This window comes from Cynocephalus volans, chromosome 8 (genome assembly GCF_027409185.1).
Source record: "Cynocephalus volans isolate mCynVol1 chromosome 8, mCynVol1.pri, whole genome shotgun sequence".
NCBI classification, from domain to species: domain Eukaryota; kingdom Metazoa; phylum Chordata; class Mammalia; order Dermoptera; family Cynocephalidae; genus Cynocephalus; species Cynocephalus volans.
In genome coordinates, this window is record NC_084467.1 from 108,539,239 (window position 1) to 108,555,849 (window position 16,611).

A 16,611-nucleotide genomic window follows, 5' to 3' on the forward strand; every position below is an offset into this window, starting at 1 on the left:
TTCTGGAAAGGAACTGAGGAATAGATTGTATAGATTTACATGGAGTCACCAAGCAAATCCTTCCCCAATAAGGTTGAGAGGGTGAAAGTGTCCTGGTCAGTGTTCGAGACTCCAGTGTGTCCTGCTTCTCAGTCCAGCAGGCTGTAGGGGAAAAGAGATAGGGATGAGACAACTCTTATCAACTCTCTCTCCTTTGAGCTGTTACCACAGCATGTTCTGACTGTTGAAAGTAGGCTCTCAACCTACCTTGTTCATGGGTGGCTCCACAGAGACTTGCATAGTGCTTGGCTCATGATAGATGTTGAGAAGATATTTATTAACTCTCTTTTTTATAAAACTGTGTTCTTTTAGGAGCTGGCCCGTGGCTCACTTAGGAGAGTGTGGTGCTGATAACACCAAGGCCACGGGTTTGGATCCCTGTATAGGGATGGCTGGTTAGCTCACTTGGGAGAGCGTGGTGCTGACAACACGAAGTCAAGGGTTAAGATCCCTTTACCCATCATCTTTAAAAAACAAACAAACAAAAAAATTGTGTTCTTTTCTTATCCCCTTGCCTGTCTGAATTGCCTATCAGACTAGGCCTAGCACACTGTACCTAGCACATATGTTGTTAAACATTTCTGAATTGAACTGAATGAAAACAAAAAATCTAAAAGCAGAGGGAAGCATAAGAACTCTACCTCTGCAGGCCTGAATGAAGGGAACACAGCAAGTGACTGAAAGTCCGAGGGGGTGTGGCACCTACAGCAGGGAAAGAGACTATCTGTTTCCTCTCTTCTTCCATCCTGTGTCCAGAAAGTTAAGAGGTGAGGTGAGGTCATTACTTACCGTAAAGGAAATGACTAACTTTGGCTGAGAGATTTTTATCATAAGCTATGCAGCAGGTGCTTTGAGAGTCAGATAATGACGGGTAAATATTGCTCCCATTATAGCCCAAGACAGACAAAGGAAAGGGACTATTTTCAGTCTAGAAAAATGCTAACTCCTTTCTGAGAACATTTCCACTGTGAAGAAAGAGACTGTGATTAAGCCTCAGAGAGAAGGGCAACTCTAGATGGTGATGGTAAGTTAGGGACAGCGAGGGGGAGAGAGGAACAAAAGGACTGGAAAGAGGAAGCTCCTTGGTAAATTTTGGGGGTGGGTAGTAGCAGAGGATCTAATCTCTGGGCTGGGGAAGCTCAATGAACATGTTTGCATCAAATTTGCCTCTCTCAATATGGGCAGCTCTGGTACCGGGTAGTAACTGAAGATCTAGTCAGTTAGCAAGTAGGCGGAGAATTTGGCCCCCAGGGAGAAGAGTCTCTGCAGCTCCCTCCTTGCATTGGAGGAGGAGGGGAGGCGGGGTAAGTTTGGTGGGAAACGCTGTAACTTCCTTTCTACTTTCACAGCGATAGTACGGAATCCAGAATGGATGTCCTCTTTGTAGCCATCCTTGCTTTGCCACTTATCCTGGGTAAGTCCACTTCTCTCCCTGAGCTTTTGCACCAGGTCTTCTACCATAGATGGGGTGGGGAAAAAAAATGAGGAGAGAGTGAGAGGTGCATTTCAGTGAGGAGTGATAGTACTTTCTCATCTGTGCTAGACAGAGTCTGGTGTTGGGGCAAAGCAGAGTTCTAGAAGGTAGAGCCGGGAAAAGGGGAGGAAAGCAGAGTCCTGTCAAAAAAAAGAAGGCTTATTGAGGATGGAGTCCCAGACACGGGGAGGTCCTAGCACGACAGAACTCAATTTTCCATCACCACAAAGTTGAACAAGGTGAGAGGGACTAAAGTGAGAATGACAGAAAGAGGTGGACTCTTGGAAGGTGGGACAGTCTGAAACTAGTGAGGGAGGCCACGATATCTCCTTTCCCAGTGAGTTGCAGAAAAATCCTTGTATTAGTAAAGATGTAGAAGTGGGGTGGCCTTTAGTGTAGTGGAAAACTGGCTGCCTTAAGGGACAGGGTCCCAAGAGTAGTTTGGCTCCTTCCCTTCTTTGTTCCACAGTCTGTCAGGTGTGTCTCATTGTTTCCTTTTCCTCTAGATTCCTGTGTCATTAGTTTGGAGTTGGAGGGAAAGCATTCAAAAAGCTCAGGAAAATGTTTAGCAGGCAGCGTAGAGTTCTTGATTCAATCATATCAAAGCCACATATTTTTAGTTCTGAAAGGAAGAAAAACTAACAGAGATGGGTCGTTTAGTCCAGCTGACTCATTTTAAGAAAGAGGATATTAAATGGCTTCTTTAGGGTTATTCTGCTAGTTAGCAGTGGAACTGGAATTAAAACCCCAATCCGAAAACCTAAGGATGTGTGTTAGTCATTTGTGAGAGACACTGATAAGAGAAGATCTTTCACAAACACACTAAGGTCTAGAGCATACTGAATAGAAGATTTGGTGTTTTTAATTTCTTTTTTTTTTTTTAAGATGACCAGTAAGGGGATCTTAACCCTTGACTTGGTGGTGTCAGCACCATGTTCTCCCAAGTGAGCTAACCGGCCATCCTTATATAGGGATCTGAACCTGTGGCCTTGGTGTTATCAGCACCACACTCTCCCAAGTGAACCACAGGCCAGCCCCCCCCCCCTTTTTTAAAGATGACTGGTAAGGGAATCTTAACCCTTGACTTGGTGTTGTCAGCACCATGTTCTCCCAAGTGAGCTAACCGGCCATCCCTATATAGGGATCTGAACCTGTGGCCTTGGTGTTATCAGCACCACACTCTCCCAAGTGATTTCTGATCTCTCGTCTTCCTACCTTTTTTAGGTTTAGTTCTCCCTTTGGGTTTATAGTATATGAAAGGACCTGTTTTCATTCTAGAAGTTCCTGGATTGAAAGGGCATGGGGTAATAGGCCTCATTACAGATGTAGAGCCCAGAAGATTGAGAAAAGTTTATACATGCAGAGGCAGGGAGAGAGTACAGTTTGACTCTTGGAGGGGAGGCAGAAAGAAAGAAAATTGGTAGAGCTGGGATCAACTCCAGGTGTCCTTCTGTTGCTAAGGAGTTCCAGGTGCCCTTTGATCTGTAGTCCTTGTCCCCATAGGACAAGAATATGAGGATGAAGAAGGACTAGAAGAAGCTCCAGTGGCACAATCGGTTAGCGCGCGGTACTTATATGAAGAAGGACTAGAAGAGGAAGACTATTATCAAGTAGTCTATTTTTACACAGTCACCCCAAGTTATGGTAAGTATGTGAAAGACTTACACTTTGCATGGTAGAGAGAGGCTTTGGGGATACTTAGTTCTGAGGCTTTGCCCTTCACTTTGCAACAGATAAACTGGGTCAGAGAGAAATGTGGCTATGAATAAAAACTATCAAGACTCATGCTGTAGTTTCTCAAGCTAGCAATTTTTAATTCTTTGGAAAATGGTCGAAACCATTTGAAGATTTTCAAACTTGTAAATTATTTTAGATACCAGGTTGAAAATATAAATGCATACACTTTCACAAACATTTTTAACATGAAAGTTAATTAGAATTGAAGCTGGCCAGTTAGCTCAATTGTTAGAGCACAGCCTTGTAACACCAAGGTCATGGGTTCAGATCCTCATACTGGCCAGCTACCAAAAAAAAAAAAGTTAATTAGAATTGAATTATATTCATTAGCATATATATAGCCAATACATTTTACAACTTGAGCAAGTTGAAGTGTTCTGAGCAATTTCTTCCCCTTTTATTTCTGGATCTAGAGTTACCTTTCTCTTTTTTTATTACTGATGTTTTTCTCCTCCCCAGATGATTTTGGTGCAAATTTCACCATTGATTACTCCATTTTTGAGTCAGAGGACAGGCTGGTGAGTGACCTCTACATCTAAGAGGATCAAGATAAGTAACAGTTAAAAAGTAACTGGGCAAAAAAATAGAAAGAAGAGGGAAAAATAAAAATAATAAATTAAAATAATAAGATAAACAGAAAGAAAGAAACTGGGCAATGTTGAAATGTAACTGATTAGCAGGAATTGAAAAGGAGTTAGAAGAAGAGAAACTAGGTAGTAGGCCGAGAACAGATTTGTTAACCATAGCTGGGAGGGAGAAGGAAGCCAGAACCCAGCAGGTTAGCTAAGACACTGAGAAGCAGTGGCAGTCCTTGAGTCAAGGGACTTGTTGAATGAGATGGGTACATAATCCATGTAAGCACAGGGTAGGAAGGATTCCTGAGTTTAGTCTTTAGTGGGGGTGGTGGGAGCGGGGAGAAGAACTCTAAACAGAGAATCTATGAGGAAGTTGGATGGAGGAGATGATAACTCTGTGTTTCCCAATCCTACTGAGGGCAGAACAGGATGGATAAGGAGGTAACGGAAGCAGTAGAGACTACCATTAGTCTTGAAACAGAACGTGCAGACAATCAGAAGCCTATAACCATGAAACCAGTAACAATGGAACCAGTGAGTTGATTGGGGATTGGGGGGAGGGAGACAAAATGTGCTTTACCTTGGATAGATCCCAGCTCTGGTGGCTGGTGATATGGAGTAGACAGAGGGCCGGAATACCAGGCTTCGGTGGTTGGGAAAACCAAATAACTAGTACTTCAATGCAGATGTTCATCTCAACTTGGCCATCATATCTTTCACTAAGATTTAAAACTAACCCTGTATACAGAACACCAGGGAGATTTGGTGCAGTTAAATTTTAGTTCAATAGTACTTAAAGTGTATGTAATCTATGCCTAAGGCTGCTAAGGATGCTGATGCTGATGAAAAAGAAATCTATGGGGTAGCTGGGGTGAAAAGAAAAAGAAATCTATGATGCTATTATCGTCTTCAAGGAATCTATAAAACTTAAGTTTACATTTATGAAACATTTAGAACAAGACAAAAAGGTATGTCACAATGTTAAATTACACATAAGTTTGACAGCATATGACATAGGTAAGTGCTTTGGCCAGTGTAAGGAGAGAAATCAATACAGGCTAGAGTTGACTGGAAGGCTTTTAGGAGGTATATGTCAAGATATGGATTGAAATACATCTTGAGTAACAGGTGAACTTTTGATTGGTGGGAAGTTATGAAAGGATGAAAGCAATTAGGAGGAAAAATAGTTATTCCAAGAGTGAAAGAGCTGCATAGGCGAAAGGAATAGAACAAGTATAGTAAGTTTAGTGGATAGGGTATGATTCAAGGAGAGGGTATAAGGAGGGGGACAGTGGGAATTAAGAAAATTTAAATTTGAAAGGTTCCTAATATTTGCTTGGTAATTTCACATATGCTAAATTGGGGCCAAATTATAGAGTCTGAAGTGCCAGGCTGAAGCAATAGGACTTATAAGCAATAGGGAGCCTAGTAAGTTCTTAAGTATGGTAAAGAAAGTAATATTTTAGAAAAACTATTGGTCTGCTTGTGTGCAGGATGTAATTTAGTGGAGAGAGATTTATGAGATTTACATTGCTCCAGAAATAATCTGTTAAAGGCCTGAACTATAGACGTGGAATTATAAGTGGAGAGAAGAAAAGTTATAAATATTTTAAAGAAAATGCACTGCTTCAGTGATAATTTCATAGATGAGAAGGTTAAAATAACTTATAGGTTTTAAATATGATGTGTGGGAAAATGGTTGACCAAAATGGGAATTATAGGAGGCCAGAATGGTTTAGGAGGGAAGTCATGAATCTGGTATGAGCCAAGCTGAATTTATGATGACATCCCTAGGATGGTGCCCTAAAAGTAGCTGAACTAGGTCATGGCTAGAGTTCTAAGTGCAAAGTCACAGTTACGAAAATAAATGAGCTCAGCAGAGCCAGTACACACAGAAGACCAGAAGGGCAATGGCCCTCTATAGTTACTAGAAGGAGGAAGAGGAATCAACCAAGGAAATGGAGAAAGGTAGATTGGATAGGTAGGCAGATGGCCAAGTTTGTATTACAGAGTCTAGAAGAGAAAATTTAATATAATCAATTAAAAGCTACCAGGAGGCCAAGGAGAAGTTCATTGTTAACACCCATAAAAGTAGTTTTAATTGAGTGGTTAGAGAAAAGCTAGATTTTGTGGAGCTGAAGAGGGAGGTACATTATGAGGAAGTGGAGGCAAATATAGACCAATCATCAGAAAAATCTGGTAATGAAAAAGAGAAGCAACAGCTGGAAAGGTTAACAGGACCAAAAAGCAGCCTGCATATAGTTGAAAACAGAGGGGGAGAGCCAGTAGGAATGGAAAGCAGAAGACTGACAATAAGATAGATAAATCTTTTTAAAATATATCATTTGAGAGAGCGTGGTGCTGGTAACACCAAGGTCATGGGTTTGGACCCCCATACCAGCCAGCTACCAATAAAAGAAAATAAAAAGTATATAGCAGTCTCCCTTTAGATTGTAAACTTAAGGACAGGAACCATGTCTTATTCATATTTATATCCTCCTTACAGCACCTAGCACAGTGACTAGAATAGTGTCATGTACATAATAGATCAAAAAAATAGGTATCATTGAAATGAGTTGGGGCATCCCTGTTACGGTCAGTGATGGCTGATAGACACAGAGGAAAGGGCTCATAGTGATGGGGAGGAGGGCTGGATCTTTCTCTAAGGAAAGGAAGACAGGTTGGTGTAAGGAAGTGGTTATCCTTCTGGAGGGGGTGGGGGAAATAGTAGGAAGGATGACACTGGCCTACTGTGGGGGGATGTCTGTATTTTAGCAGAGTCCAGATCTGAATGATGCTGTGTCCAGGATGCACAGTCCTGTTCCCCTCCTGTGGTGGACCCTCATTCAGTGGGGGATGTATTTCATGTAGAAGGTGAGAGTGCAGCAACTGGCTTTGGGGGATTTTGTGAAGTAATTCTTACCAGTATCTCTGGCTAGTGTTTTCAGCCTCATCAATTCTTAGCTACTTAAAGAAGGAAGAGGGATCACATTTAGAAAAATCTTCCTAATATCTAATCTTGAAGAAGTTTAGGAGATGTTGAGGCAAAGACTTTAATGATGAATCATTAATTTTTCTGAACTGGGAGGACTTCAGGACCTCCTAGAGCAGAGGCAAGTGAAATGGAGAAAAACATCTCTCCAGGCTTCCTATATGCCTTAAGGAATCAGCACTCATTCCAGCCTGGCCTCATCTCAGGGCATGGCAGGTACCAGAGGGCAAAATGGGCAGGTCCTATAACCTGGTAGAGTCAAGAAGCAAAGTTCAGAGGCAGAAGAAATGGTGATTCCCTAATGTACTGGAGAGATAGTGGGGGAAGGGAAGAGGCATGAGAAAGCTGTATTAGAGGGAAGGAATTTAAGTTGGAATTCTAAATAACTATCAGGCATAAGGAAATTTAGCAAAAGGAGGAGGGAATGAGGAGGGGAGGGGACACATCTTTCCCAGAAGTATCCCAGGGAAGTCCCAGCTCAGAATACGCAATGTGGGGAGTGTTCACAGAAGTGGGGGGCATGGAGGGGCTTCGTGGGTCCCGATTTTTTTTCCTTTTCTTTGTTTTTTTAGGTGAGAGATGGCTGCTATGACTCTTTAGATGGGGGTTTGGCAAGAGGAAATTGGAAGATAAAATAAATAAGTGAAACAGTCTGGTTACTGTCTACTCCTTTATGAGGGTCTATTCTAAAGTCACAACACTACAGAGAGCAGCAAGATTTGGGGGCGGGAAGGGTAGATTAGAAAAGGAGTTGGGGACAATAGAATTTGAGGGAATTATGGACTGTGAGTAAAACTGAAATTTTGGGAAGAATGAAGAAGAGCACCCACAGACAAACAGGTTTATTCCCAGTCGATAATTCCCTCTAACTATATTGTTTTATTTTATTAGATACGGTGTTGCGACAGTGTGCTTGGGGAAACAGAGTCGAAGTTTATTTGGAACACTTTTTAAAAAATAAAATAAAATAAGCGCGTTGTTAAATACATGTAAAATGTCAAAAACCAGGGCCGAGCCCGTGGCGCACTCGGGAGAGTGCGGCGCTGGGAGCACAGCGACGCTCCCACCGGGTTCGGATCCTATATGGGAATGGCCAGTGCACTCACTGGCTGAGTGCTGGTCACGAAAAAGACAAAAAAAAAAAAAAAAAATCAAAAACTACTTAGCATAGACTTAAAATAGTCATATCTTTCCCCATTCCCACCCACACTCCCATCCAACGATGTGCCTTTTGCAATTAGTAATTATAGCAGCGACACACTTTTTTTTTTTAAATTCTCTGTCCTCAAGACTCTAATCAAATCTGGGCTGCCCCCTTGCGGTTTCTCCGTGTCATATCGTCCACCAGCCCACAATCCCAGGGCCCCATTCCCTTTCCCTCCGTTGTACTCTTATTACAAGTGGCAACGAATAGTAACGTCCCAGTTACTTTTGAGACTCTCTAACTCAGGACTCGCATCCCTCCTTCCTTCAAGGCTTTTCAAATCTCCAGGGAACAAATGAAAAACTAAAACTGGACAAAACCATAACCTAGGAGGTCAGGGACCTATCCCACTCTGTTCCCCGTGCTCGAAATCAGGGAATTCAGGGCACAGGGTCCGAGAAGCCGGGCAGAAAAGTCAAGAGCAAACGAGTTCGGCTTTGACCTCTGGTAGTTGTGGCGGGCTGGCATCTGAGCCGGTAACGTGCGTGACAGGTTATGTAAGGAAAGGGCTGGAGGAGCCGCCCCAGCGGGAGCCCGGGAGAGGACGCGGTGTTCTCGGCAGCAGTCCCCACCCTCCTCCTCACCCAGCAGGACAGGAGGCACCCAACTTAGAGGAGAGAGAGGAAGAGAGGGTGAAACAGAGACCGGGAGTCATGAGGGCTGGGCCGCCGAGAAAGGGATGGCATATACAGCGTCACACATCCATTCTCTCACACGTTGCAGACACAGGTCGCTGATAGTTTCCACGTGCTGCGTTCGTGAGCGGAGGTGCTTAAAGAGGGGGCAGAGGGGTTAGCTCCGGAAGCGAAACAGGATCACACGTCTTGAGGCGCGCACCTGCGGTCCACAACCAGTCTCCGAACACCAAGCCGAGCGTCTCCCGGGCATTACCACCCTATTTACGGCCCTGGGCTCCGCCCTTTCCCTCCCCGCCCTTCTTTTCCACTCTTGTTCCCTCCTCCTCCTTTTCTCATCACCGGGTCCTCTCCCGGAGCCGCATGTAGGGGCGGAGCACGGAATGCTCTCCTTCCAGCCAATCATCACCTGACTGCTTCTCTATTGGCCAAGCCCCTGTGTGCTGTAGCGAATGTGCTGTGAACGCCAGTAATGAGTGTCACGTGTTACAAGATAGACACCAATGAGGGCGCGAGATTTGTGTACGCCGGGGAAGGCACGTGCCGAGACGCACGTGTCTGGGGGGAAGGGGCGGGACCTACTGAGAGAAGGGAGAGAGAGAGAGCGCGCGAGAGAGGCGGGGGTGGGTAGCCCAGACCGAAAGAGACTGAGAAGGTGCTGGAGACAGATCGTAGGCTGGGCTGACCGACACAGGTGAGGAGACTCGTAGGCTGAAGAGCGAACCGCTGGGGAGGATTGGACCCAGAGGAAGCGGGTTTGAACGTACATGTTGGATAGAGTGGGATTGCATCGCTTGGCAGGCGCGACCAGAGAGGGACCGGCGCAGGGATCCTGATCATGAAAGATTGGGAAGGAGCAGGAGGCCTGTCTCTTGGGGGGCGGCTTCCGTAGGGTCACTAGGTGGGTTTGGGAGCTCAGATTTACCGCTCACCGGTGGCGTCGCCTCAGTCGGAAAGGCTCGCTGTGGGGTCAGGCTGGGGAACAGCTCAGGCGAACAGCGGGGTGGAGGGGAAGGTGTCAAGACAGTTATTTACTCCGAACTGAAGGAAGAAAAGAATGGAGGCTGTCAGGCCCAGAGCTGCTCTATGGAGGCCGGAGAGGCAGCCCCAGTTTCTTAATGGGCGGGGGTGGGGTGTGGGAGATGACTTTTTCTATTGTCTCTGAAACAGGTAATATTGGGGAAGGGAAGAAATGGTATTATCCCGTGCAGTACACCCAGTCTCCCAGTTCATTCTCTAATCCTTAGACTCTCGTTTCAAACTCCCTCGCTTTGCTCTTCAGTTACAGGTTCCGATCTTTGCGTACTCCAGGAGCTGATCTCCAGCCCCTGCATCTGGACCTATGGATTCTCCATCTAGTGTTTCTTCCAATTCTTCCTGTTCTTCCTCTTTTTCCACCTCCCCAGTGAACAGTGACTTTGGCTTCCCCTCTGATAGTGAGAGGGAGAACAAGAGGGCCGACGGGCCCAGGCCAGACACTGTTGGGCAGAGGGGAGGCTCTCGGCCCAGCTCAGGTCCTATCCGCTGCAGGCATCGATCCAGGGTTTCCAGTAACCAACATACGGCATCTCACTGGGAACAGCGGGGCTTGGCTTCTCCTATGTCAGGATCAGGGGTCAAAAGGTCAAGAGATGGTGAATTCGAAGATTGTACCACAGAGGGAGACCTGCTATTTGCTCAGAAGGTAAGAGAAAGCAGTAAAAAGGAGTTACTACTGGAGTGGCTTAGCACCCAGCTGGTTGATAAGAACCTTATGAGAATAGTATCAGCTCCCAGATTTGGAGGTGGAGGAAGAATCAGTACTGGTGTGGGCAATTCTTGGTCTTCTCATAGCCTTTGTCCTGTTTTCCCACAGTGTAAAGAGCTCCAAGGATTTATACGTCCCCTCACAGACCTACTGAATGGGCTGAAGATGGGTCGCTTTGAGAGAGGTAATTATTAGTTGCATTGCTTTGGGCTAGATTCGTATCTGTCTCTCTCCCTCTTTTAAAGGTGTATTTCTCTCTCTCTTTTTTTTTTTTTTAGGTTAAACTCTGCTAAATTTAACTTTAAAAAAATAATTAAATCTTCAAGGTGTATTTCTCTTAAGCTTTTGTTTGGGGCCTGGATTATTCCTTTTTTTTTTTTTTTTTGCTTCTGGTGGGTGGTGGTGGTGGTGTGTGTGTGTGTCTCTTTGTCTCTCTCTCTCTCTCTCTCTCTAACCAACTGAGCTAAAGCGATTTAACTTCTTTATGTGAATCAATTTTAATCCCCTCTGTTCTTCCTTTGTCTGACTGCTTTCTTGATTCTCAATCCTCAATCCTTCTCTCTCCCTGACCCTAGGATTGAGCAGTTTCCAGCAGAGTGTGGCAATGGACAGGATTCAGCGTATTGTAGGTGTTTTGCAGAAGCCACAGATGGGGTAAGTCTCCCTGGATCTTTCTTCAGTCCCTCATAAAAGGAGATCTCTGCAATCCTGTCTTGCTTCTTTTTTTTTTCACACTTTATGGCTTTTTTAAACTGTCCTTTTCACAGGGAGCGCTATCTAGGAACCCTGCTGCAGGTAGAAGGGATGTTAAAGACTTGGTTTCCTCATATAGCTGCCCAGAAGTCATCACTTCATGGTGGCAGGCATCAGCTGATGAAGGTAAGAACTTAAAAAACTGAGGAAGAGGTGGGAGACTAACCAAGGAAACAAAATGTGCATGCATAAGTGGGCTCCCCTTTCATTTTCTTCTGGGTCTTTTTCTCACGTTTCTTCTCAGGGAAGGGAATGCCTAAACTTCCTGCATTGTCTCGATTCATAGATGTTTTTGTTCTGTTTTTTTGGATCACTGGGAAGAACTCCATGAAGTTTAATCTTATCCCTCATGTTGCAACTTATCTGCTTCCTGCATAGATACAGGCTTATTACCTGGCCAAATGATTGATGCAGAAAGATGCCTGAGTCCCTCTGCAGATCCTTTTTTTCCTGATACCCCTAAAATTCTTCCCCCTTCTCCCTTTTCACTCCTGCCTGAGTATCCTTGTACCAAACCCTCTGGAAGCCTTCGTGTCTACACTGGGTTTCAAGGACTGGTCATAAGAGGTACATCACTGAGTAAAGGGCATCCATGGGGCACCCACAAGGGGAGTGTTGGATAGATTCTTAGACTTGGTGTGGAAGTGACCTATTTTCTGTACTTTCAACTAATAGGGTATTTAGAGGGCATCAAATCGGGAGGGTAGAGTCTCCTGTAGATAATAGCCAGTCCTTGTTTTCAATCAACCATAGTTATTATTTCTGTGAGAATAATTGACTAAATAAACAGCAGGATCTTGCCTGAGTTTTCTTTAAAAACTTAACACAGAAAATTAGAATTTAAAATACAGAAATTAGGACTGTACTCTGTAGTTTCTAATTTATGTAAGTATATGTATATATATGTGTATATATTACTTTTAATGTGTGGGTTTGTATTGAGGTAAGATTTTCTTTAAAGAATTTCTAAAAGGAATTATTTTATAAATAGAACCTATGGGACTGTTTTATTTTGTTCTTCTCTGGATATCCACTGCATAATATAGTGTGTGGTACATAGTAGGCCCTCAACTACTTGTTGAATAAATGAAAACATAATTTGGTTACTAAAAATTTTACTTAATCATGGCCTGGCAAGAACACATCTGTTGCATAAAACAAGGTATGTTTGCATTGCAAACTGAGTTCCCAAGGAAAGTAAAGGTTTAAGCAAACAGGTGGAGCTAATCTGAAATCTTTCTCCATAATTTTTTTCTCATTTCTCCCCCTCTCTAGCATTTTCCAAGCCACCACAGTGATTCAGCTGCTTCCTGTCCTGCACCTCCCATGGAAAAGATAGGCCAGATACAGCTCAGACATCTAGTTTTGAAACCAAAGCAGCCTTGGCACATCACAGAATGGCCAGCTATGAACCTCACCTGGATCCATACCACTCCAATTTGCAACCCCCCTCTCAGTTCCCCAGGTACCATCTCCTTTAGCCATGGTCCTTTAGGCACTGGAACCAGCTTTGGCGTCATCCTTTTCCTCCAGCATGGAGTGCAGCCCTTCACCCACTCTGCCTCAACAACTCTAGTTCCACCTACTACAGCATCTCCTGTCATCTCTGGTGATCCTAAGAAACTATCTGGAGAATGGCCTCATTGCCGTAGTTTGCCAGTAACTCTGCCATCAGACTGGAGCTGTAACCCATCCCCTCCCAGTCTACCCACCATGGCTAGAGAGATGACCATAGGACACCTAGAGCAGCAGATGAGAAGCCATCATCCTAGTGCTCCTGATTCCCATCTTCTCAGCCCCTAATCCAGGGCATGTGACTGCCCTCTGTAGTTTCTAATTTGTGTAAATACATGTATATGTATTTTTTACTTTTAATGTGTGCATTTGTATTGAGGGAAGACAAATCCTTTCTGATTAAAGACATTTTAACTAAACAGTTTGCTGATTGTGGGAAACTGAGAACTTTCTGCTTCAAATACCAACCTTTATAAACTCTGATCCGCAGAAAAGAAGAGGGATGGGGATGTTTGTGAACATGAGCTCTACCAAGTTAGAGTCTGGATGGGACAATATAAGTAGTGTCAGAGGAAAAGGGACTCTCTGCTGTTGTTGTCCTAGGAACACCCTTGGGACAGTTACAGAGTTGGTTTTATTTTTTCATTCAGGCTTTTCCTTTGTGTATCTCACCCCTGTAATCTTCCAGCTGGCCCAGACTACCTTCCTTTGTGTATCGCACCCTTGTAATCTTCCAGTTGGCCCAGACTAGCAAGTTCTTTTGCCCTGGGATAGCTCTTTGCTTTTATGGAAACTGTTGATGCTATGGGTAAATGCATATGTAACCTTCTGCTGCCAGAGGAAGGGCACAAGAGCCAAAACAGCCCCTGTGGTTGCTAGTTTTGAAGAGGGAAGGATACCCTAGAACTGTCAGAGAGGAGGGGTCCCCAGTGGGCCTCATCTATTACAAAAAGCTGCAGCTGCTAAATGTATGATAGACTAAGGAAGGCTATTCAGTGTTATAAGGAGGCAAAACTGAGGTCCAGGAATGTATCTATATTTACTCTTCTCTGTGTATTACTGTCTTTCTGATTTGTCCCAGTTCCCACCAAAACTATCTCCTCTCCCATCCTAAGCCTTTGTGCTGTATCAGACTACTCTGTCCTCTTAGTCATTGCTTATTGGCTCCTTAGCATGTTTCCCATAGCTAGTTATATATCTTTCCCCCATTTCTCAAGTCTTTTGTGCTCAGTGAATAATTGCCTCCCTTTATTTCAGAGAATATGACCTGGCAAAGCTCTCCATTTGTGCTTTTGATTATCTTTTGCCCCTGAAACCTTTTCTGTATCACATATCCTCTCTTTATCTTGTAACTTCAATTTGTTCCCCGTAATTATTTATTTTTCCTACAAGTTTGATCAGATCCCTCCTCCTCGAAAATATCTGAGCCTGATTGTCCTCTTTTCTCCATATTTCTTGATAGAGTAATCTAATTGTACTCTTTCTAGTTCCTTTCTACTATTCAATCCTTAACCTCTTGCAGTGTAGCTTCCACCATTTTTACTTTGTTGCACCTTCCAAAGTCACTAAATGATCTCATAGAATCAGTATTATAACATAGCTTCCACCTAATCAACAGCTAAACCCATAGGCCTTTACAAATGCTGTTTATTTCATGCTCTGTACCATTTGATACTCTTGATGCTGCCTACTGAAACTCTGCTCCCTTGGATCCCATGACAGCACACTATCCTAATTCTACTTTTAACTATCTGGCCCGCCTTCTTCCTACTCCAGAATGTGGGTGTTCCCCCAGGCTCAGGCCTTGGCCCTTTGCTCTGACTGTTCTTTCACATAAAGGTTTCATCTTCTTTCATGGCTTTAATTATTGTTTCAACTTAGAAGACTGCTAAAGCTTCATCTCCAGTTCCAAACTTTGTCCTGAGATGGCATACTCAGTGTCTAAATTTCTTTTTTTTCTTTTTTTTTTAAAGATGACCAGTAACGGGATCTTAACCCTTGACTTGGTGTTGTCAGCACCATGCTCTCCCAAGTGAGCTAACCGGCCATCCCTATATAGGGATCCAAACCCATGGCCTTGGTGTTATCAGCACCACACTCTCCGAAGTGAGCCACAGGCTGGCCGTAGTGTCTAAATTTCTGCTGGAAAGTTTTATCTACATATTGCTGGTACTTTAAAATTATTGAAAATTTCAGCATTTTAGATCCAAGATTTTTTTAAAATTTTGTATTTAATTCAACCCAACCCCCCTCATTTGATAGATGAGGAAACAGGTGACTTGTTCTAAACAACACAGTGTGTGGTACAGAATTTCTTGGTTTCTAGTTATGCTTTTTCCAGTGATCACCAATCAAGTTATTCTTTCCTTTAAACATGTCCTGCTCCCTCTTTTTAGAGTCCCCTCTTCTGTTAGTGCTGTCTATGGTACCATCATTTTTCTAGATGACTATGCTTTAAATTTGATGCCATTTGGTCACGAGATCCTTTTTGTTCTTTATTTGGAATGTCTCTTAAAATCCATTTCTTCCTATATATTCCATTGTCACCACTCTGGTCTAGACTTTCACTATAGCAATAGTCTGTCTTACTTCTAATCCCTTCACACTGATAATCAGATTAATTTTCCTAGAACAGTGCTTTACATGTCAACCCCTATTCAAATCCTTCGATGGTTCCCCAGTGCTTAGAAAAGAAAGTCCAAAATCTTTTGTCAAGATCTCCTTCTCCCCTGCATGATCTCTCTGCTCCAAAACACTCTAAATATTTATGCCTCTAAGCTCTTGTCCATGATGTTCACCTTGCCCAGCCTTTCCTGGTACTGTTATATAAACTCTCCCCTCTTTCAATAACTAAGTCCCTCTCCTTATCATTTTTTCTGTTAAGTAATATGGGCTCGGTCCTTGGCCATGACAAGTTTTTGCGATTGACAGGGCAGATATTAGTCCTATTTTACAGATGAGGAAATAGACGGAGAATTTAAGTCTGGGAAGGGCCAGATAGAAATAATTTAGGCATTTGTAGGCTGTACATCTCTGTTACAACTACCCAACTCTGCACTTCTATCCCAAAGCAGCCATACCTAATACATAAATGAATAAGCATGGCTGTGATCCAACAGTTTTATTTACAAAAACGAGTGGAGCTGGATTTGACCTGCAGGCAGTAGTTTCCTTGTCTAAGTGACTTGTTCAAGGTCATATGCCTAATGAGTATCAGAACTGAGACAGAATCCAGATCTCCCGACTTCTTTTTTTTTTTTTTTTTTTTTTTTTGTCTTTTTTTGTGACCGGCCGCACCGCGCGCTCAGCCAGTGAGCGCACCGGCCATCCCTATATAGGATCCGAACCCGCGGCGGGAGCGCTGCTGCGCTCCCAGTGCCGCACTCTCCCGAGTGCGCCACGGGGTTGGTCTCAGAGCTCCCGACTTCTAATCCAGCACCTCTCTACCATATTATGCTGTTGCCCATACAATTTATATTGCATTTATTATATGCTACCTTGTTTCACTATCTTTTATATCTACATACTGTCTTCTAGTCGTCTAAAAGGCACTAGAATGGTATCAACAATACCTTATCAAAGTTTGTTGATAAGCATAACGATGTTCCAGTCTAGCTCTATTTTGGCACTCTGAACCAAGCTTACTCTGAGGCAGGCTTGTTTTCTGTGTGAATTCCTACTAGCATAACTGATAAGGATGCATCTGTGTGTATTCGTGTGTGTGTTCTAGGGGAAGTATGCTTTGCCATAGCCATTAGATCTGAACTTACATGAATAACCATAAATGTATATGTAGAAGTAGCATACAAATAAAAGGAAAGCTGTCTCCACAGTGAAGAAGAAATTTAAAAGGAGATATTTCTACTAGTTCTCACTGGGAGGCAAAAGGCATAGAAGCTGACCGAGAGTTTTTTTTATTCTAAAGCCCATGTGTTTCCCA

General features: G+C 43.5%; 2 protein-coding genes across 8 annotated transcripts; both read left to right on the forward strand.

The window, feature by feature from the left end:
• Positions 1 to 723: 723 nt before the first annotated feature.
• C8H1orf54 (chromosome 8 C1orf54 homolog) lies at positions 724 to 7,467 on the forward strand. 5 transcript variants are annotated; one of them, XM_063106962.1, is made up of 7 exons: positions 724 to 806; positions 1,389 to 1,453; positions 3,017 to 3,157; positions 3,710 to 3,768; positions 4,249 to 4,359; positions 6,601 to 6,699; positions 7,390 to 7,467. In XM_063106962.1, exons 2-6 carry the CDS (start codon positions 1,408 to 1,410, stop codon positions 6,694 to 6,696), a joined length of 453 nt encoding a protein of 150 aa, XP_062963032.1. In that variant the 5' UTR covers positions 724 to 806; positions 1,389 to 1,407; the 3' UTR covers positions 6,697 to 6,699; positions 7,390 to 7,467. The 5 variants fall into 5 exon arrangements, with proteins under 5 accessions (XP_062963032.1, XP_062963028.1, XP_062963027.1 ...); XM_063106958.1 differs by lacking the exon at positions 724 to 806 and adding an exon at positions 880 to 910; XM_063106957.1 differs by lacking the exon at positions 724 to 806 and adding an exon at positions 950 to 1,063.
• A 1,789-nt stretch (positions 7,468 to 9,256) lies between these two features.
• CIART (circadian associated repressor of transcription) lies at positions 9,257 to 13,090 on the forward strand. 3 transcript variants are annotated; one of them, XM_063106346.1, is made up of 6 exons: positions 9,257 to 9,350; positions 9,939 to 10,340; positions 10,512 to 10,587; positions 10,979 to 11,057; positions 11,171 to 11,282; positions 12,432 to 13,090. In XM_063106346.1, the coding sequence occupies exons 2-6, from the start codon at positions 9,999 to 10,001 to the stop codon at positions 12,957 to 12,959; spliced, it is 1,137 nt and encodes a 378-aa protein (XP_062962416.1). In that variant the 5' UTR covers positions 9,257 to 9,350; positions 9,939 to 9,998; the 3' UTR covers positions 12,960 to 13,090. The 3 variants fall into 3 exon arrangements, with proteins under 3 accessions (XP_062962416.1, XP_062962419.1, XP_062962417.1); XM_063106349.1 differs by having other exon boundaries at positions 10,187 to 10,340; XM_063106347.1 differs by lacking the exon at positions 9,257 to 9,350 and adding an exon at positions 9,406 to 9,557.
• Positions 13,091 to 16,611: the final 3,521 nt, after the last annotated feature.

Coding starts and splice junctions, on each gene's coding strand:
- C8H1orf54 (XM_063106962.1), top strand. CDS start 1,408: ATGGATGTCCTCTTTGTAGCCATCCTTGCTTTGCCACTTATCCTGG. Junction 3,158..3,709: donor CACAGTCACCCCAAGTTATG/GTAAGTATGTGA, acceptor TCTCCTCCCCAG/ATGATTTTGGTGCAAATTTC. Junction 3,769..4,248: donor TTGAGTCAGAGGACAGGCTG/GTGAGTGACCTC, acceptor TACTGAGGGCAG/AACAGGATGGATAAGGAGGT.
- CIART (XM_063106346.1), top strand. CDS start 9,999: ATGGATTCTCCATCTAGTGTTTCTTCCAATTCTTCCTGTTCTTCCTCT. Junction 10,588..10,978: donor GATGGGTCGCTTTGAGAGAG/GTAATTATTAGT, acceptor CCCTGACCCTAG/GATTGAGCAGTTTCCAGCAG. Junction 11,058..11,170: donor TTGCAGAAGCCACAGATGGG/GTAAGTCTCCCT, acceptor TCCTTTTCACAG/GGAGCGCTATCTAGGAACCC.